We start from the raw sequence: 19327 nt of genomic DNA, 5'->3' as shown, positions 1-19327 counted from the left end.
CCTGTGTTTTTGGCCCTCAATGACCCTGCTGTTTCTCACAGTTTCATACTTTCCACATTGACTAACCCCTTTGCTGTTGTTTTCTCTGCTCAAACCCTATGAGAAAACATTTTCCAGCTCAATACATTTCAAACTCAGTGTGTAGAGCATTTCCTGCAGAGTGAGGTTAACCTTGAATATCTATTGTAGCTTGACACATTTTTTTTTAACTATGAATTCTGTGAAGGCTCAGTTAAGCAGATTTGTAAACATCAATCTTTAAATAGCTAAATAAATATGTACATTTCCAACTGTTATGCCAACTTTAAACTCCTATTTATCAAGATGCTATAAGTAGGTTGATACACATACACCTCTATTACTGGAATAATATTTTAAACATGGCACCCTACCATCACAGTCTGCTATTGATTCAGTTAATCCATTTACCTTTTCTTTGTGTGTGCTGAGCTGTACATTCTCAGGGTTCTGACTCCATGCCTGTCTCCAGTTTCAGGAGCTGCAGGTGGACAGAGAGATTCTGCTGACCTCCAACCGGAGCTTGGCCGAGGAGAGCCTCGCCAGGCGACCCCGCCTCAACAACGGCAAACTCCAGCTGGCTGAGAAATATAGGGATCTGACCAATCTGGCAACCGCCTGCTGGGAAAAACAGAGTCGGCTCGGTGAGTCTACATGTGACCAAGAGAGGCAGAGGAGAAAGGAAGATTGTCTCTGTTTCTGGGTATACAGTGCCTTGCGAAAGTATTAGGCCCCCTTGAACTTTGCGACCTTTTGCCACATTTCAGGCTTCAAATATAAAGATATAAAACTGTATTTTTTTGTGAAGAATCAACAACAAGTGGGACACAATCATGAAGTGGAACAACATTTATTGGATATTTCAAACTTTTTTAACAAATCAAACTCTGAAAAATTGGGCGTGCAAAATTATTCAGCCCCTTTACTTTCAGTGCAGCAAACTCTCTCCAGAAGTTCAGTGAGGATCTCTGAATGATCCAATGTTGACCTAAATGACTAATGATGATAAATACAATCCACCTGTGTGTAATCAAGTCTCCGTATAAATGCACCTGCACTGTGATAGTCTCAGAGGTCCGTTAAAAGCGCAGAGAGCATCATGAAGAACAAGGAACACACCAGGCAGGTCCGAGATACTGTTGTGAAGAAGTTTAAAGCCGGATTTGGATACAAAAAGATTTCCCAAGCTTTAAACATCCCAAGGAGCACTGTGCAAGCGATAATATTGAAATGGAAGGAGTATCAGACCACTGCAAATCTACCAAGACCTGGCCGTCCCTCTAAACTTTCAGCTCATACAAGGAGAAGACTGATCAGAGATGCAGCCAAGAGGCCCATGATCACTCTGGATGAACTGCAGAGATCTACAGCTGAGGTGGGAGACTCTGTCCATAGGACAACAATCAGTTGTATATTGCACAAATCTGGCCTTTATGGAAGAGTGGCAAGAAGAAAGCCATTTCTTAAAGATATCCATAAAAAGTGTCGTTTAAAGTTTGCCACAAGCCACCTGGGAGACACACCAAACATGTGGAAGAAGGTGCTCTGGTCAGATGAAACCAAAATGTAACTTTTTGGCAACAATGCAAAACGTCATGTTTGGCGTAAAAGCAACACAGCTGAACACACCATCCCCACTGTCAAACATGGTGGTGGCAGCATCATGGTTTGGGCCTGCTTTTCTTCAGCAGGGACAGGGAAGATGGTTAAAATTGATGGGAAGATGGATGGAGCCAAATACAGGACCATTCTGGAAGAAAACCTGATGGAGTCTGCAAAAGACCTGAGACTGGGATGGAGATTTGTCTTCCAACAAGACAATGATCCAAAACATAAAGCAAAATCTACAATGGAATGGTTAAAAAATAAACATATCCAGGTGTTAGAATGGCCAAGTCAAAGTCCAGACCTGAATCCAATCAAGAATCTGTGGAAAGAACTGAAAACTGCTGTTCACAAATGCTCTCCATCCAACCTCACTGAGCTCGAGCTGTTTTGCAAGGAGCAATGGGAAAGAAATTCAGTCTCTCGATGTGCAAAACTGATAGAGACATACCCCAAGCGACTTACAGCTGTAATCGCAGCAAAAGGTGGCGCTACAAAGTATTAACTTAAGGGGGCTGAATAATTTTGCACGCCCAATTTTTCAGTTTTTGATTTGTTAAAAAAGTTTGAAATATCCAATAAATGTCGTTCCACTTCATGATTGTGTCCCACTTGTTGTTGATTCTTCACAAAAAAAATCTGTTTTATATCTTTATGTTTGAAGCCTGAAATGTGGCAAAAGGTCGCAAAGTTCAAGGGGGCCGAATATTTTCGCAAGGCACTGTACATGGAATATTGCTGTCAGCCATGAGTCAGGATTAAGAATATAAAAATACAGCTGGATAAGAATTTATGGAAATATAATGTCTGTGTGCGGAGTGATCATAGACCAGGGAACGAGATTTTGATGAGCTGTTGTAGCTGACTATTTTTGAGGTAAGCTGCAAAATCTACAATGGTTTATTAATAACATCTAAACAACCCCAGGGTGTGTGCCTTTGTGTCTGTGGAAACACATCACAGAGAAACACTGTTCCATAACAACGCCCTAATGTCGGCTGTTGAATTTATGAGGCCCGCGCTGATCAGTGTTGCGACCTCTTGTGTGGATTGTTATTACATTTGACAGGTTGGTGGGTGAAATCTGCTGGCACTGTTGGGATCCAAACTCTGGACTTGGTCCATGCCCCTCCCCTCCAGTCCCGCTCATGGGTGTGAGGGGTGGAGGTGGGGTCTTGCAGAACTATCGTGTCCCCATGGGTGAGCTCAGGCAAAGGGGTTCCCACCTGGCTGTTCCACCTCTCTTTCAACACTAGCCAAGAGTAACCACTGGAGCATGTATGAAATAGGACTCCTGCTCCACATGAGCCTGTTTCGTTTCCCAAACAGTTAACAGGGGCGCTCCTCTGCTAAGGGAGCTGTTTTTTAAAATGTTTATTCTATTTGGCCAAAATGACTGAATATTGTGTTTCTCCTGGTTTCCTTCTTGGCAGTGTAAGAAGCTGAATGTATTCTCACGGTCAGACAGACTCGCACATCTCAGGGTCATCTTTGACTCGCTGAATCAAAGAACATGTTATTTAAACAGACAAACAAATAAACAGAATACAGAATAACATAATTTTTCTTATGGTACTGTTCATGCAACTTGCTGAGCTACCCATAAGGCCAAAGTAAACTAGGCAGAAACCTCAGTACCCAAAGGAGCGCCATCACGCTAACCTCCTCGGGCTGAGTAATTGCATGGTTTAGTCTGCGGTGGCCCTCATTGCCTTACCTCGTGTTTTCTAAGAGACAAAGGGGCCCCTTTTTGGGGCAGTCCTTCCGAGACTTGAGAGAGAACTTCAGTCTCGCTGTCTTATCGTAGCCCTTTACACTCAGTTGAAAATGGCAGATTTGGGCACTAATACTGTAAGTGCTTAAATTGAAACATAGTGGCTGTACAGTAACATGCTATACATGACGCCAGAGTTCTGGCTCTGCACTTCACAGCACTGTATGGGTTTTGACTGACAGAACTGCGCCCGACAAGAAGTTGGCCCCATCCCTCCCAGTAATTGGAGAAATTTAGAAATGTTTTGGGTTGGCTGAGTGAGGGAAATGCTGTAAATTAAGTTTTGGAAAGACAAGACATTTAAGATTATAATAAAAAATACCACTTGGATGTCATAAAAGGAAGCCAAACACCCGTGAGTCCAAATGTACACTTCACATTTCCAAATCATAAAACTCATGTCATATACAGTGTCAAAGTTTATGATCACTATGTTTGATGTACAGCTACAAGATGACATGGCGTCATACCCTGGGTTGTTCTGAACAGAATGAGCCTATGTTTGTTTATTGTGAAGAAAATTTGCCGTGTCACACTTCACCTGAATGCATTCATGAACTATGTTCCCTCAAAAATGTTTATCACTGAGCAAATTTCAGGTCTGCTGAGCGCAAACATGAACGCTCTGAAAACTTCCGGGACACATTTACTGTGGACACAGGCTGTACCCGCTTTAAGTAACAGTTTTAAGTAGGCTACTATGGCTATTTGATCATAATGTAGGACTATCAGAGTGGGCCACAATCAAAAACAATGGAGAAAATGCATCCCATATCATTTTAACATGGAAATAGCTGTTCAATCTTCAGCCTACAGTAGCAGCCAATGTGTGTTCATTGTAGCTCTACATTCTATGAGACCTTTGAAAAAAACCATGCAGCGCTTGACGTTAACTTGTTTATAACCACTTGTCCTTCAGACAAGGAGGTGACTGAAAATGTTGTGTTGTTTGATGCAAGAAACCACTTTGCAAAATAAAATGCATCATTAGTCCCATGCCGTTATTACAGAGAATAAGGCAAATCATGCTACCCTCTGCCAATTGGCTACTTAGCTTATTCAAGTCTCAAAATACAACACTGCACCTTTAAGACAAAAAAGCTCTTTACCTGACTTGCTTTTGAAAGATGAAATGCACACGTTTTGTAGGAAGCAATCACTCACCCATTGCTGACTACAACTTATCTGTAACTGGGTTAATAACTCAGTAACTAGCAAAGGATATGAACAAATGCACAACTGTGCATACTTCACTACATGTAGCTCTGACTTTGATCTCAAAACAAGCCCATCCACTCAGGACCGCTCATGCTGTAAACACAGTCCAGTTCAACGTGAATGGCACAGATCCATATATGGCAATCGTCTATTTGTATATAGGCCTGCTGTAGCTCTGATTGGTTATGGCGTACCGGTCTGTGTAGAGTATGGGCCTGAGTCATGCCTGTCAATGCAATACAATCCTACTCGGATGCGTTTCTCCCTACAACAAAATCTCTTGCATAGTTAGTTTTGTATACTAAGTCTTGCATAGTTCATTTTGTTTCGGTATGTTGCATTGAAAGCGGCTAATATTGTGTTAATTTGATCACAATTCCCACAGTAAAGGGAAAAGTTGATAGTGTTAACCGACGGGAAAACTCTAGAAAGTTGAGTGAAGTTCAATCTCGTGTTTCTCTGTGCTTATATTTATTCTGCATAGCAGTCCCGGGGAGCTGCGTGCCCACACACAGTTTAGAGGGAACACTTCTCATGTCTCCATTCTATGCACACCAAAATTACGATCTGTTTCTCTGATTTGCCTTGTGAAACCTAACACTGTAAGATCATATTGTATAACATAGCTAGTTATGTTGGCAATAGAACAAGCTTTCAAATCATGCCTACCTGTCCCAGATTGCCATTTATAATGGACCATTTTTGGGATTATGTAAACAGTAAATGTGTGATGGTGGGTTGTGTTCCAAATGAAATGACTACAAGTGTGCTTGCTCTAGTTCCTCAACGGCACAGCTAGGAAAGCAAAAAAAAAGATTCTTCTTTGAGTCATAAAAGTGAATTGACATTGCTTAGGAACTGTGCGCATTTGGAGACACCAGTTCGTCCTCTCATTCAAACCCTTGTAATGTTTTTGTCTTATGTTGCACCTATATAGACCAATTCCCACGAGTGTAAAGGGTTAAATGGTAATCTTTGTTTGAACTCCACTCGGCTCTTCAACAACCCGGGCTCAGCGCATTGCGAATGAATTATTTAGATTATGGAAATTTAGGGGATCACAAAACAAAGTCTAGATTAGCTATAAGTCTCCCAGGTGCTCCAAGTCATGCAGTAGATATGAGGACAAGCATAGAAATGAGATTGCAACACCTTCTAACACTACGTCCATTCAATCCCACTCCCAACCTGCATTTCCCTACAGCCTCAGCCAGTGTTCTAGCATTCAAATCAAACAAGGAGATATGAATTATTTGTTGACTTTAACACCCCCCCCCCCCCTCAAATCTAAAATATATTTTGATTTATTTAACACTTTTTGGGTTACTACATGATTCCATGTGTCATTTCAGAGTTTTGACGTCTTCACTATTAGTCTACAATGTAGAAAATAGTTTAAAAAAACAACAACAAAAACTTTTGACCGGTAGTGTATATGAAAGGCTTTTGTCTGCTGCTCTCCCACTAGCTGGTAGTTCAAAGACAATGGCACATGACTGTGTAGATAGTTACTTCGAAAAGCCTCTTAAGACAGACGGCCCACCCCTCAGGCTGGGTTTCTGCTGCTGTAACTGTTTGCAAACTCACCAGCTAATGGTCATGGGAAAGATTGGGCACATCAATGCCAGCAGGAAACTGAGCAGTTGTCAGGGGATTTGGGGGTGGAAAGGGGCCTTCTCTTTGCTTAGCAGAGGCATGATGTTGACAGGACGACAGTAGAGCTGCACCAGTGGGGTATGTTAGAGCTCTTAAATGCTTTAGCAGAGCAGCAGCCGCTTGGTAGAGGAAGCCGTAAAACCCCTCTTCTCGAGCCTAATGGGTGAAACTCAGAAATATGTTACTTTTTCCTCAATTGGGGATAAAGCAGGTGTTGCTCAGATCCACAGATGTTTAAATCAGTTAAATTGCCGAACACCTATTTTGTTGTTTTGACGAATTTATCCATATTATTTACAGAGGAAATCTCAAAAGCACCCGATTTAAATGAACCCTCATGTACAACAGGCATGTTTTGAAGCCAATCGTCCCTCCCCTTTTACCCCCATCTACAGCCTTAGCAGCTGTCCAATGATGGAAGGAGGGTGGAATGTTCACCTTCTTGTCACCACACACATATACTGTACCAACACTCCAGCTGCACCAACAAAGCAGGATGGTTGGGAGTCCGTCCTTCCTCCACAAAACATCTGATTCTCATTTAGCCAGAGGAGAGGGAAAAAGGTTTTAAAAAAGGAAGAATTCCTGAGGCAAGAAATCGCAGAAGAGTTACACTGTGTTCTGGCTCAACGTATTGTGTGTATTGCGTAATGCAGCTTGCTTAGAGATGGAAGACATCAAGTGCGGAATGTGGTCAAGGTTGCTGTGGTCACAGGTGGACCTGCAGCCTTTGTCTGTTTGTCTGTCACTTGTCACATCAACTTCCCACCACCAGCTCACATTCTATTCTTTTCAGCTTGTTCCCACAATTGATAATTAGTAATGTAATAATCTTGTTAAAACCAGGTATAGAGTTTATTTGTTATAATTAATTGGTATTAGATTTAAAAAGTGATCGAATTGCTCCTAAATTGTAATGTTGTTAATGCATTTCTTCGGAATAAATATTTATTTAATGTACAAGTGAATAGATTGGTTTACTTTTAAGTTAAAATTTGGACCAATAAGGTAGATTGTTAAGCTGTGGCCAACGGGAGAGTTGACCTCGTTAACAGGAGGCCTGGGGGAAAGAGACATTATCAGTGTTGGTGAAGAAAAACGATAAAAGATGATGATAAAAGTATAACAAAACCCATATCTACTGAGTTTTGAAGGGAAATACTGATTTGATTTTATAATAGAGTTATTATTTTGTTAAGAAAGACTTAGTAGAGACTGAAGCTACCGACGTGCCGTCTCATCGCGGAGGTATTTGACAGCTCGAGGTTAGCCTAGCAACGTGCGAGACTTGGAGAGAATTGCTTGTGGAAGATTAACGAGTTCATGTTTCTATGGGATATCTGTTGCTGCTAAGGAGTACTGTCTGCATTGATAGCTGTGCTTGCTGTGGATCTTGTGAAACCTGCACGGAACTGCTATAAGTTACTTCACTGAGGAAATGTCTACAAGTAGTGAGTAACCACAACGGTGGGGTGCTTCGGGACTTTGTGTGTAGTCATTTTTTTTATAGCTCCAACATTACACAAGTAATTTGGACATGGGTTGTGCACGACTCATTGGGGTTCATTATTTGTATTTCTTTTGATGTGGTACATTGAAAATGTGGTAATATACATCTTGAACCTTATATCTGTTGCATTGGTGGAGTAATTTACTGTTTCAGTGTCATTTAATGCATGGGAAATCATATCCTTATATAATAACATAAATCTATAATCAGTCTATCTGAAGTTAATACCCTAATTGTCATCACCCTTGTCACGTGAGCTCCCTCTCCGGCCTCTAGGTCACCAGGCTGCTCGTTATGGCACACACCAGTCACCATCGTTACTCGCACCTGCGCGACATCAGACTTACCTAGACTCCACCACCTTCCTGATTACCGTCCTTATATATATGAAGAATCAACAACAAGTGGGACACAATCATGAAGTGGAACAACATTTATTGGATATTTCAAACTTTTTTAACAAATCAAAAACTGAAAAATTGGGCGTGCAAAATTATTCAGCCCCTTTACTTCCAGTGCAGCAAACTCTCTCCAGAAGTTCAGTGAGGATCTCTGAATGATCCAATGTTGACCTAAATGACTAATGATGATAAATACAATCCACCTGTGTGTAATCAAGTCTCCGTATAAATGCACCTGCACTGTGATAGTCTCAGAGGTCCGTTAAAAGCGCAGAGAGCATCATGAAGAACAAGGAACACACCAGGCAGGTCCGAGATACTGTTGTGAAGAAGTTTAAAGCCGGATTTGGATACAAAAAGATTTCCCAAGCTTTAAACATCCCAAGGAGCACTGTGCAAGCGATAATATTGAAATGGAAGGAGTATCAGACCACTGCAAATCTACCAAGACCTGGCCGTCCCTCTAAACTTTCAGCTCATACAAGGAGAAGACTGATCAGAGATGCAGCCAAGAGGCCCATGGTCACTCTGGATGAACTGCAGAGATCTACAGCTGAGGTGGGAGACTCTGTCCATAGGACAACAATCAGTTGTATATTGCACAAATCTGGCCTTTATGGAAGAGTGGCAAGAAGAAAGCCATTTCTTAAAGATATCCATAAAAAGTGTCGTTTAAAGTTTGCCACAAGCCACCTGGGAGACACACCAAACATGTGGAAGAAGGTGCTCTGGTCAGATGAAACCAAAATTGAACTTTTTGGCAACAATGCAAAACGTTATGTTTGGCGTAAAAGCAACACAGCTGAACACACCATCCCCACTGTCAAACATGGTGGTGGCAGCATCATGGTTTGGGCCTGCTTTTCTTCAGCAGGGACAGGGAAGATGGTTAAAATTGATGGGAAGATGGATGGAGCCAAATACAGGACCATTCTGGAAGAAAACCTGATGGAGTCTGCAAAAGACCTGAGACTGGGACGGAGATTTGTCTTCCAACAAGACAATGATCCAAAACATAAAGCAAAATCTACAATGGAATGGTTAAAAAATAAACATATCCAGGTGTTAGAATGGCCAAGTCAAAGTCCAGACCTGAATCCAATCGAGAATCTGTGGAAAGAACTGAAAACTGCTGTTCACAAATGCTCTCCATCCAACCTCACTGCGCTCGAGCTGTTTTGCAAGGAGGAATGGGAAAAAATGTCAGTCTCTCAATGTGCAAAACTGATAGAGACATACCCCAAGCGACTTACAGCTGTAATCGCAGCAAAAGGTGGCGCTACAAAGTATTAACTTAAGGGGGCTGAATAATTTTGCACGCCCAATTTTTCAGTTTTTGATTGGTTAAAAAAGTTTGAAATATCCAATAAATGTCGTTCCACTTCATGATTGTGTCCCACTTGTTGTTGATTCTTCACAAAAAAATACAGTTTTATATCTTTATGTTTGAAGCCTGAAATGTGGCAAAAGGTCGCAAAGTTCAAGGGGGCCGAATACTTTCGCAAGGCACTGTATATATATGTCACTCCCTTTACAACCCTGGCGAGTTTACAATCGGGATTCTTATTGGAGATGTCCTTCTCACCTAATGTCCCATGCTGTTTAGATATTCTAAGTAATGCCGTGAGAGTCAAATTCGAGCTTGGTGAGAGGGTAACAGTAGTATTGACTTCCAAGTTTAGATATATTTCTCCCCCTCGTTTCAAATTACTGTCAGCACTGAGGCTTATGCTTATTTGTGGGATTCAAAATACCCAGAAGGTGAATTCAGAGCTGTTTTCCTTTGAGTTGTGAATTTTGTTTGCACACGTTTGGGCTCTAACTTCTGACAGAAAGTAGGCAACAAATCTGATCTATGTATTTAGAGTATCTTATTTTTCATGTGTTTCCGACGTCACCTCCTCTCTTCAGAACACACAGAAAGAAACCTGTGGTCGATGCTTCCGCCCACATTGAATGTACACAGAATGGGACTGCTGCAGAAAAGTATGCCCCCCTGATCTATCTACAACGTGGGCTCTTCCCACCCACAGATATCTTTCAGTGTGACTTGAGATACATCTGGAACTATTACAATAAATCAGGTCATTATACATGCAAACGTGAAAAGAAGCACCAAGACAAACAAAGCCCACTTCTCTGAGTGACCATGAAGCGCAAGGATTTTATTGGCCGCTTACACTCCCACGGCTTCAGACTGATTGGAAGCCAGCCACTTTAGTGCTAGGGTGTGAGATTGCACTGTGACTGGTGGGAGTCAGTAATTAAGTCAGTTTCATTTCGGTATGTGTGTTGGTGGGGGTAGTTATCAAAGCTGGATTAAGACTACTGAACTCCCCTTACACAGACCTTACCACATGGGGGGAGAATGGGGCCCTTTGCAGGCTTTTGTACTCAATCCCCCTGGGAATCAAACCACAACTACCAGATAGACAAAGACAGCCCTCGCTTATGTGTAACAAATGATACATAAAGTAGTTATGTAACAAATGGAAAACAGTTTCTCAACATTGCACATTCCAATGGGAATTGTGTACCCATAGTTTCACACACACACACACACACAGCATTGTACAAGAGAGAGAGTAATCTCTGCAGCATGAGGAGACCTTCAGTGGTCTGAACAAGGATTTTTTTTTGCCCGCAACCATATTTAACTAAATTCTTCCCATAGGGGGGGGGGGGGGGCTAATTAAACATGTTAGCATTAGCCTAATTAAACATGTTAGCATTGGCCTAATTAAACATGTTAGCATTGGCCTATGTAAGGAGCTTTACCTCCATTACCTCACAGTGTAAGCCTGCTGTATTGTTGTCATAAAGAGATTGTGAAATAATTTGCTCGATGTCTAATTATTTGGGGAGCTGTAAGGAGAAAATAAAAATGCCCAACAAATGTGATAGAGTGGTGAGCTGTGAAAGCACACATTGTTGGAAGATATCTAGAGAAAATATCCTTCACCTTTCAACTCGCCTGAAGTTGTAATCAATCTTGCTAGATTTGTGTTTTGAATTCTCATGTTATTTTTTGCTGATGTAGAGAAACAGTTATCGTTAGCTGCTGAAGGCACTAGAAGATGCTAACTGTGTTGCTATTGTCAGACTGTGGTAAAGTAAAGATGAAGCCACTCGGCTCCAATCCGGAGTGCTAGCACTGTATATTGAGATGTATAAACTTGGCGCATGCCATACATAGGCTACGCATGTTTTCCGTTACAGACCTGTTGTAAAACTGCTGTGCGTGTGTGTAACATGGTGGGTTATGTGTCCACTTGACACCTCAGAAATATGTATTTACAGTGGGGCAAAATAGTATTTAGTCAGCCACCAATTGTGCAAGTTCTCCCACTTTAAAAGATGACAGAGGCCTGTAATTTTCATCATAGGTACACTTCAACTATGACAGACAAAATGAGAAAAAAATCCAGAAAATCACATTGTAGGATTTTTTATGAATTTATTTGCAAATTATGGTGGAAAATAAGTATTTGGTCAATAACAAAAGTTTCTCAATACTTTGTTATATACCCTTTGTTGGCAATGACAGAGGTCAGACGTTTTCTGTAAGTCTTCACAATTAATTTCATCTATATTTCTGCTTTTTGTGACTCCTATCTTTGGCTGGAAAAATGGCTGTGTGTTTTTTTGACTTGGCTATGACCTAACATAAATCATATGTTGTGCTTTCGCTGTAAAGCATTTTTGAAATTGGACATGGGTAGATTAACAAGATGTTTATCTTTCATTTGCTGTATTGGACTTGTTAATGTGTGATGTGTGTTAAAGTTACATATTTCAAAAAAATATTTTTGAATTCTGTGTGCTGCCTTTTCACCTGAATGTTGTCGAGGGGTTCCTCTAGCCTGCCCTAGAAAGGTTAATAAAACCAAAATGTTACCTTTACTTGGAAGAGTTCTAGTGTTGAATGGCCATAACTGTAACGGTATTCTTGATGAGAAGGAGAGTCGGACCAAAATGCGGCGTGTCTATTGCAATCCATGTTTAAGTAACACACTAAACACAAACACTACCAAAACAATAAACTTAACGAAAACCGAAACAGCCTATACTTGTGTAACCTAACACAGAACAATGACATCAGGACACTAAGGACAATCACCCACGACAAACTCAAAGAATATGGCTGCCTAAATATGGTTCCCAATCAGAGACAACGATAAACACCTGCCTCTGATTGAGAACCACTTCAGACAGCCATAGACTTAGCTAGAACACCCCACTAGCTACAATCCCCATACATACACACCACATACAAAAACCCATGCCACACCCTGGCCTGACCAAATAAATAAAGATAAACACAAAATACTTTGACCAGGGTGTGACAGAACCCCCCCCCTAAGGTGCGGACTCCCGAACGCACCTCAAAACAATAGGGAGGGTCCGGGTGGGCGTCTGTCCATGGTGGCGGCTCCGGCGCGGGACGTGGACCCCACTCAATCAATGTCTTAGTCCCTTCTCCTCGCGTCCCTGGATAGTCCACCCTCGCCGCCGACCATGGCCTAGTAGTCCTCACCCAGAACCCCACTGGACTGAGGAGCAGATCGGGACTGAGGGGCAGCTCGGGACGAGAGGAAGCTCAGGCAGGTTGATGAATCTACCAGATCCTGGCTGACTGGCAGATCCTGGCTGAATGGCAGATCTGGAAGAGTCTGGTCGACTGGCAGATCTGGAAGAGTCCGGTCGACTGGCAGATCTGGAAGAGTCTGGTCGACTGGCAGATCTGGAAGAGTCTGGTCGACTGGCAGATCTGGAAGAGTCTGGTCGACTGGCAGATCTGGAAGAGTCTGGTCGACTGGCAGATCTGGAAGAGTCTGGTCGACTGGCAGATCTGGAAGAGTCTGGTCGACTGGCAGATCTGGAAGAGTCTGGTCGACTGGCAGCTCTGGCTGCTCCATGCTGACTGGCTGCTCCATGATGACTGGCAGCTCTGGCTGCTCCATGCTGACTGGCTGCTCCATGCTGACTGGCTGACTGGCTGCTCCATGCTGACTGGCTGCTCTGGCTGCTCCATGCTGACTGGCTGCTCCATGCTGACTGGCTGCTCCATGCTGACTGGCGGCCCTGGCTGCTCCATGCTGACTGGCGGCCCTGGCTGCTCCATGCTGACTGGCGGCCCTGGCTGCTCCATGCTGACTGGCGGCCCTGGCTGCTCCATGCTGACTGGCGGCCCTGGCTGCTCCATGCAGACTGGCAGCTCTGGCGGCTCCTTGCAGACTGGCAGCTCTGGCGGCTCCTTGCAGACTGGCAGCTTTGGCGGCATCCTGCAGACAGGCAGCTCTGGCGGCTCCTTGCAGACTGGCAGCTCCTTGCAGACTGGCAGCTCCTTGCAGACTGGCAGCTCCTTGCAGACTGGCAGCTCCTTGCAGACTGGCAGCTCCTTGCAGACTGGCAGCTCCTTGCAGACTGGCAGCTCCATGCAGACTGGCAGCTCTATGCTAACTGGCAGCTCTATGCTAACTGGCAGTTCTGAACAGGCGGGAGACTCCGGCAGCGCTGTAGAGAAGGAAGGCTCTAACAGCGCTAAACAGGCGGGAGACTCCGACAGCGCTGGAGAGGAGGAGGGCTCCGACAGCGCTGGACAGGCGAGGCGCACTGTAGGCCTGATGCGTGGTGCTGGCACTGGTGGTACTGGGCCGAGGACCCGCACAGGAAGCCTGGTGCGGGGAGCTGCTACCGGAGGGCTGGGGTGTGGAGGTGGCACAGGATGGGTTAGACCGTGAAGGCGTACTGGAGATCTTGAGAGCGGTGCTGGCACAGGACGTGCAAGGCTAGGGAGGTGCACAGGAGGCCTGGTACATGAGACTGGCACCATCTTCACCAGCCGACTAACACGCACCTCAGGACGAGTATGGAGCGCTGACCCAGGTGCCATCAAATCCCCGACACGCTCCGTCGGGCGAATTCCATGTTTAAAACACCAACACAGCAACTCCCTCATTTCTCTCTCCTCCAATTTCCCCATTAACTCCTTCACAGTCTCTGTTTCGCTCACCTCCAACACCGGCTCTGGTCTCCTCCTTGGCTCCTCACGATAAACAGGGAGAGTTGGCTCAGGTCTGGCTCCTGACTCTGCCACACTCTCCCTGAGCCCCCCCCCCCAAGACATTTTTGGGGCTGACTATGGGGCCTCCGTCCACGCCGCCTTGCTTGCTTCGCAAACTCCATTCTCCTATATCCTTCCGCGCACTGCTCCATCGAATCCCAGGCGGGCTCCGGCACTCTCCCTGGGTCGACCGCCCACCTGTCTATCTCCTCCCAAGAAGTATAGTCCATACTGTACTCCACTTTGGGCTGTTCCTGCCTGTTGACACGCTGCTTGGTCCCTTTGTGGTGGGTGATTCTGTAACGGTATTCTTGATGAGAAGGAGAGTCGGACCAAAATGCAGCGTGTCTATTGCAATCCATGTTTAATGAAGTAACACACTAAACACAAACACTACCAAAACAATAAACTTAACAAAAACCGAAACAGCCTATACTTGTGTAACCTAACACAGAACAATGACATCAGGACACTAAGGACAATCACCCACGACAAACTCAAAGAATATGGCTGCCTAAATATGGTTCCCAATCAGAGACAACGATAAACACCTGCCTCTGATTGAGAACCACTTCAGACAGCCATAGACTTAGCTAGAACACCCCACTAGCTACAATCCCCATACATACACACCACATACAAAAACCCATGCCACACCCTGGCCTGACCAAATAAATAAAGATAAACACAAAATACTTTGACCAGGGTGTGACAATAACCACCTAGCAAACATAGCATCACTTTCTGTTTGAGCTGGGTGTTTGAGTAGGGTGAACTATTTAGCTGCATAGCTAAGTGAAAGTAAAAAAAACAACTAAATATAGCTAGCTCTCTCTCTCTGGCTTTTTCATTTTTAAACGAATACATTTGTTCAAAACTGTTCAACTATTAACTACTCCCCACTTTTTATGCACTGCATAAATGTACTAGATTAAATGTAAATGTACTTTAGTACTAGATTCATTCTCTGATTCTTTGATTGGGTGGACAACATTTCAGTTCATGCTGCAAGAACTCTGATAGGTTAGAGGACATCCTCCAGAAGTTGTCATAATTACTGTGTAAGTCTAAGGAAGGGGGTGAGAACCATGAGTCTCCTAGGTTTTGTAGTCAGTGTACCCAGAGGGGGATGGAAACTAGCTGTCCTCTGGCTACACCATGCTGCTACCCTACAGAGTGCTGTTGAGGCTACTGTAGACCTTCATTGCAAAACAGTGTGTTCTAATCAATTATTTGGTGACGTGAATATATTTAGTATAGTTTTATCTATAAAGGATAACTTTTGAAATGTTTCACTATTAAAAAATATATGAAATTCACTGAGGAGGATGGTCCTCCCCTTCCTCCTCTGAGGAGCTGTCAGAGTGTGCGCAACTGGTCAAAGGAAGTCAGGTGCAGGAGAGCAGAGATGAGTGAACAGGCACACTCTAATCAGGCAGAGGAAAACAGCCGGACGCAACTGCGTCAACACTCTGGCCCACAACATGGTACAAAATAACAAAACCACGGGTTAACAAAAACCCGGTGCAAAACCAGCCTGTAGCGTCACACACGTAACGAACAAACAAAACCACACACAGACATGGGGGAACAGAGGATAATATACACATAGAGTAATGAGGGGATGTAAATCAGGTGTAAATCAGAATGCCACCCGAACAAGGAGAGGGACCGACTTCGGCGGTAGTCGTGACAGGAGTCTCCACTGATTTGTTATGGTAAACCTAAACACGTTCAGGAGTAAAACATTTGCTTAACAATTCACATAATAAGTTGCATGGACTATGTGTTAAATAATAGTTTTTAACATGCTTTTTGAATGACTACCTTATCTCTGTACCCCACACATACAATTTTCTGTAAGGTCCCTCAGTCGAGCAGTGAATTTCAAACACAGATTCAACCACAAAGACCAGGGAGGTTTTCCAATCCCTTGCAAAGAAGGGCACCTATTGATAGATGGGTAAAATAAAAAAAAGCAGACATTGAATATCCCTTTGAGCATGGTGAAATTACACTTTGGATGGTGTATCAATACACCCAGTCACTGCAAAGATACAGGCGTCCCTCCTAACTCAGTTATCGGAGAGGAAGGAAACCGCTCAGGGATTTCACCATGAGGCCAATGGTGACTAAAACAGATACAGAGTTTAATGGCTGGAAAACCTGGTTCAGTTTGCTTTCCACTGGGAGATAAATTCACCTTTCAGCGGGACAATAACCTAAAACACAAGGCCAAATCTACACTGGAGTTGGTTACCAACTGAGTGACTAAGTTAACGTTTTGACTTAAATCTGATTGAAAATCTATGGCAAGACCTGAAAATAGTTTAGCAATGATCAACAAGCAAATTGACAGAGCATGAAAAAGTATAAAATGGGCAAATGTTGCGCAATCCAGGTGTGGAAAGCTCTTAGAGAGTTACCCAGAAAGACTCACAGCTGTAATCTCTGCCAATGTTGATTCTAACATGTATTCACTCGGGGTTAATCTAATCAAGATATAATAAATAAATAAAACATTTAAATAAATGTTAGAATTTTTCTTCCACTTTGACATGACTGAATATTTAGCTTGCATGCTCTAATTGTAATGGCCGCAATAACTCCCTGCTAATTCACAATGATTTTCACACTACATTTCATATATAGTCATTTAACAGACGCTCTTATCCACAACGACTTACAGGTGCAATTAGAGTTAAGTGCCTTGCTCAAGGGCACATTTTTCATTGAGTCTGCTCTGGGATTTGAACCAACAAACTTTTGGTTTTTGGCCCAACACCTTAACCGCTAGGCTACCTGCCAAATCAAGAATCTACAGCCATCAACATACTGTTCTCCTGCACATCTAATGTGCTTCCTTGTGTCCATCGTCAGAATAAACACCAATCAACTGGGATCGCTGGCTGGACAATCCTTTCTTTAAAAACATAACGCAAGAGTTACACTGGTGCCGAGACCAGTCTTCTTGTCTTTGCTGGACATCTGTTACATGTGAACAAGCATTAAAACTTTGCCTGGAAAACACCCTCCATTCACCTTTTATGGTGACAATAACACCGTCTATTTTCTGTATAATTTGGCACTATTGGAATTGGACCACTGCAGTTTGTAAAAGAAAGAGCAATGGCATATTTGATCACATTTCTGCAGAGGTTTGGGTGAACATTTAGATATTTTACTGTGAACTTTTCCAACTAAACATGCATGCTGCCTATAGTGAGTGCCTGTCCATGCATTCTGAAAGATTGATTGCATATTGGAAACAATTTAAAAGTAGGCTACAGCCCACACTTCTATGCAAGAGGACGAATTGTTGTTCAATATTTTGTTCATCAATAGATTGTTGTGTTTCTATATCCTGCTTTGGTATAGGCTCTGAGATAAAGTTGATGATGTTGCGCTCCTATTACACAACAATACTGTAGCCCACCCATAGGCATACTGTCACGTTCTGACCATCGTTCGTGTGTGTTTTCCTTGTTTTAGTGTTGGTCAGGACGTGAGCTGGGTGGGCATTCTATGTTGGATGTCTTGTTTGTCTATTTCTATGTCTGGCCTGATATGGTTCTCAATCAGAGGCAGGTGTTAGTCATTGTCTCTGATTGGGAACCATATTTAGGTAGCCTGTTTGGTGTTGGGTTTTGTGGGTGATTGTTCCTGTCTCTGTGTTTGCACCAGAAAGGACTGTTTAGGTTTTCGCCTTTCATTATTTTGTAGTTTATTCATGTATAGTTTTTCCTTTATTAAACAAACATGAATCATCACAACGCTGCATTTTGGTCCGACTCTCCTTCACCTAAAGAAAACCGTTACACATACTGTCAACTATATTGCATAAGCTACTGGTCTATTCACTGTGTTGTCAGAATTGTCTTTTTTTTGCAGTAATTGATGCTGTATTTGGCAAAGGTATGTGACAGTTAATGAAAGAGAACGTTTGAATTCAACAATGTTTTGCTTTGACTTTCCCCCCAACCTTTTCCCCCTGCGAATTATGAAACATTGTCTAGGCTAGTCAAAACAAATTTCAATTACAGTAAGCTACAGTAGTAACACACTACATTACCAAAAGTATGTATGTGGACACCTGCTCATCAAACAACTCATTCCAAAATCATAGGCATTAATATGGAGTTGGTCCCACCATTGCTGCTATAACAGCCTCAACTCTTCTGGGAAGGCTTTCCACTAGATGTTATAACATTGCTATGGGGACTTGCTTCTATTCAACCACAAGAGCATTAGTGAGGTCAGGCACTGATGTTGGGTGATTAGGCCTGGCTCGCAGTCTGTGTTCCAATTCATCCTAAAGGTGTTTCGTTGAGGTCAGGGCTCTGTGAAGGCCAGTCAAGTTCTTCCACAATGATCTCGACAAACCATTTCTGTATGGACCTCACTTGTGCACAGGGCATTGTGATGCTGAAACAGTAAACAGTAAAGACTGCGTGAATCATCACTCCAGAGAACGTGTTTCCACTGAGTCCAAAGGTTAAATAAAATAAAATGTTATTGATCACATACACATGGTTAGCAGATGTGGTGGTGAGCTTTACACCACTCCACCATGCGCAATGCCAAGCGTCGGCTGATATTGTCTAGGTAAATGTAGGTCTATGGTGGCCTGAATTGGTTCCCAATCAGGGACAGCAGTTTATCGTTGTCTCTGATTGGGTATCCTATTTAGGTTGCCATTTTCCATTTTGGTTTTGTGGGTTATTGTCTGTGTAGTTGCATGTCAGCACACGTTATTATTAGCATCACGTTCATTTTGTTAGTTTGTTTAGTGGTCTTCGTATATAAAAAAGAATGTATTCAAATCACGCTGCGCCTTGGTCTCATCGTTACGACGAACGTGACAATAGCGGATAGATTGTTGCTTCCATCAATGTAATTGTCTGCATCATTTCCAATCCCCCATATATTTTTGGGATAATTATATATATATATACAGTTGAAGTTGGAAGATTACATACACTTAGGTTGGAGTCATTAAAACTCGTTTTTCAACCACTCCACAAATTTCTTGTTAACAAACTATAGTTTTGGCAAGTCGGTTAGGACATCTACTTTCT

At 43.0% G+C, this 19327-nt stretch overlaps 1 protein-coding gene across 1 annotated transcript in view; it reads left to right on the top strand.

Annotated features, from left to right (window-relative positions):
* The window catches only part of LOC110533567 (VPS37D subunit of ESCRT-I), a 42877-nt gene that overhangs the window by 9492 nt on the left and 14058 nt on the right, over positions 1-19327 (top strand). Inside the window, exon 2 of the mRNA XM_021617907.3 lies at positions 491-662. Coding sequence (XP_021473582.2) covers positions 491-662 — 172 coding nt within the window. The remainder of the gene's footprint in view (positions 1-490; positions 663-19327) is intronic.

This window comes from Oncorhynchus mykiss, chromosome 10 (genome assembly GCF_057628025.1).
Source record: "Oncorhynchus mykiss isolate SJ-2025 chromosome 10, ASM5762802v1, whole genome shotgun sequence".
Classification (NCBI taxonomy): domain Eukaryota; kingdom Metazoa; phylum Chordata; class Actinopteri; order Salmoniformes; family Salmonidae; genus Oncorhynchus; species Oncorhynchus mykiss.
This window is presented reverse-complemented; position numbering and strand designations above follow the sequence as displayed.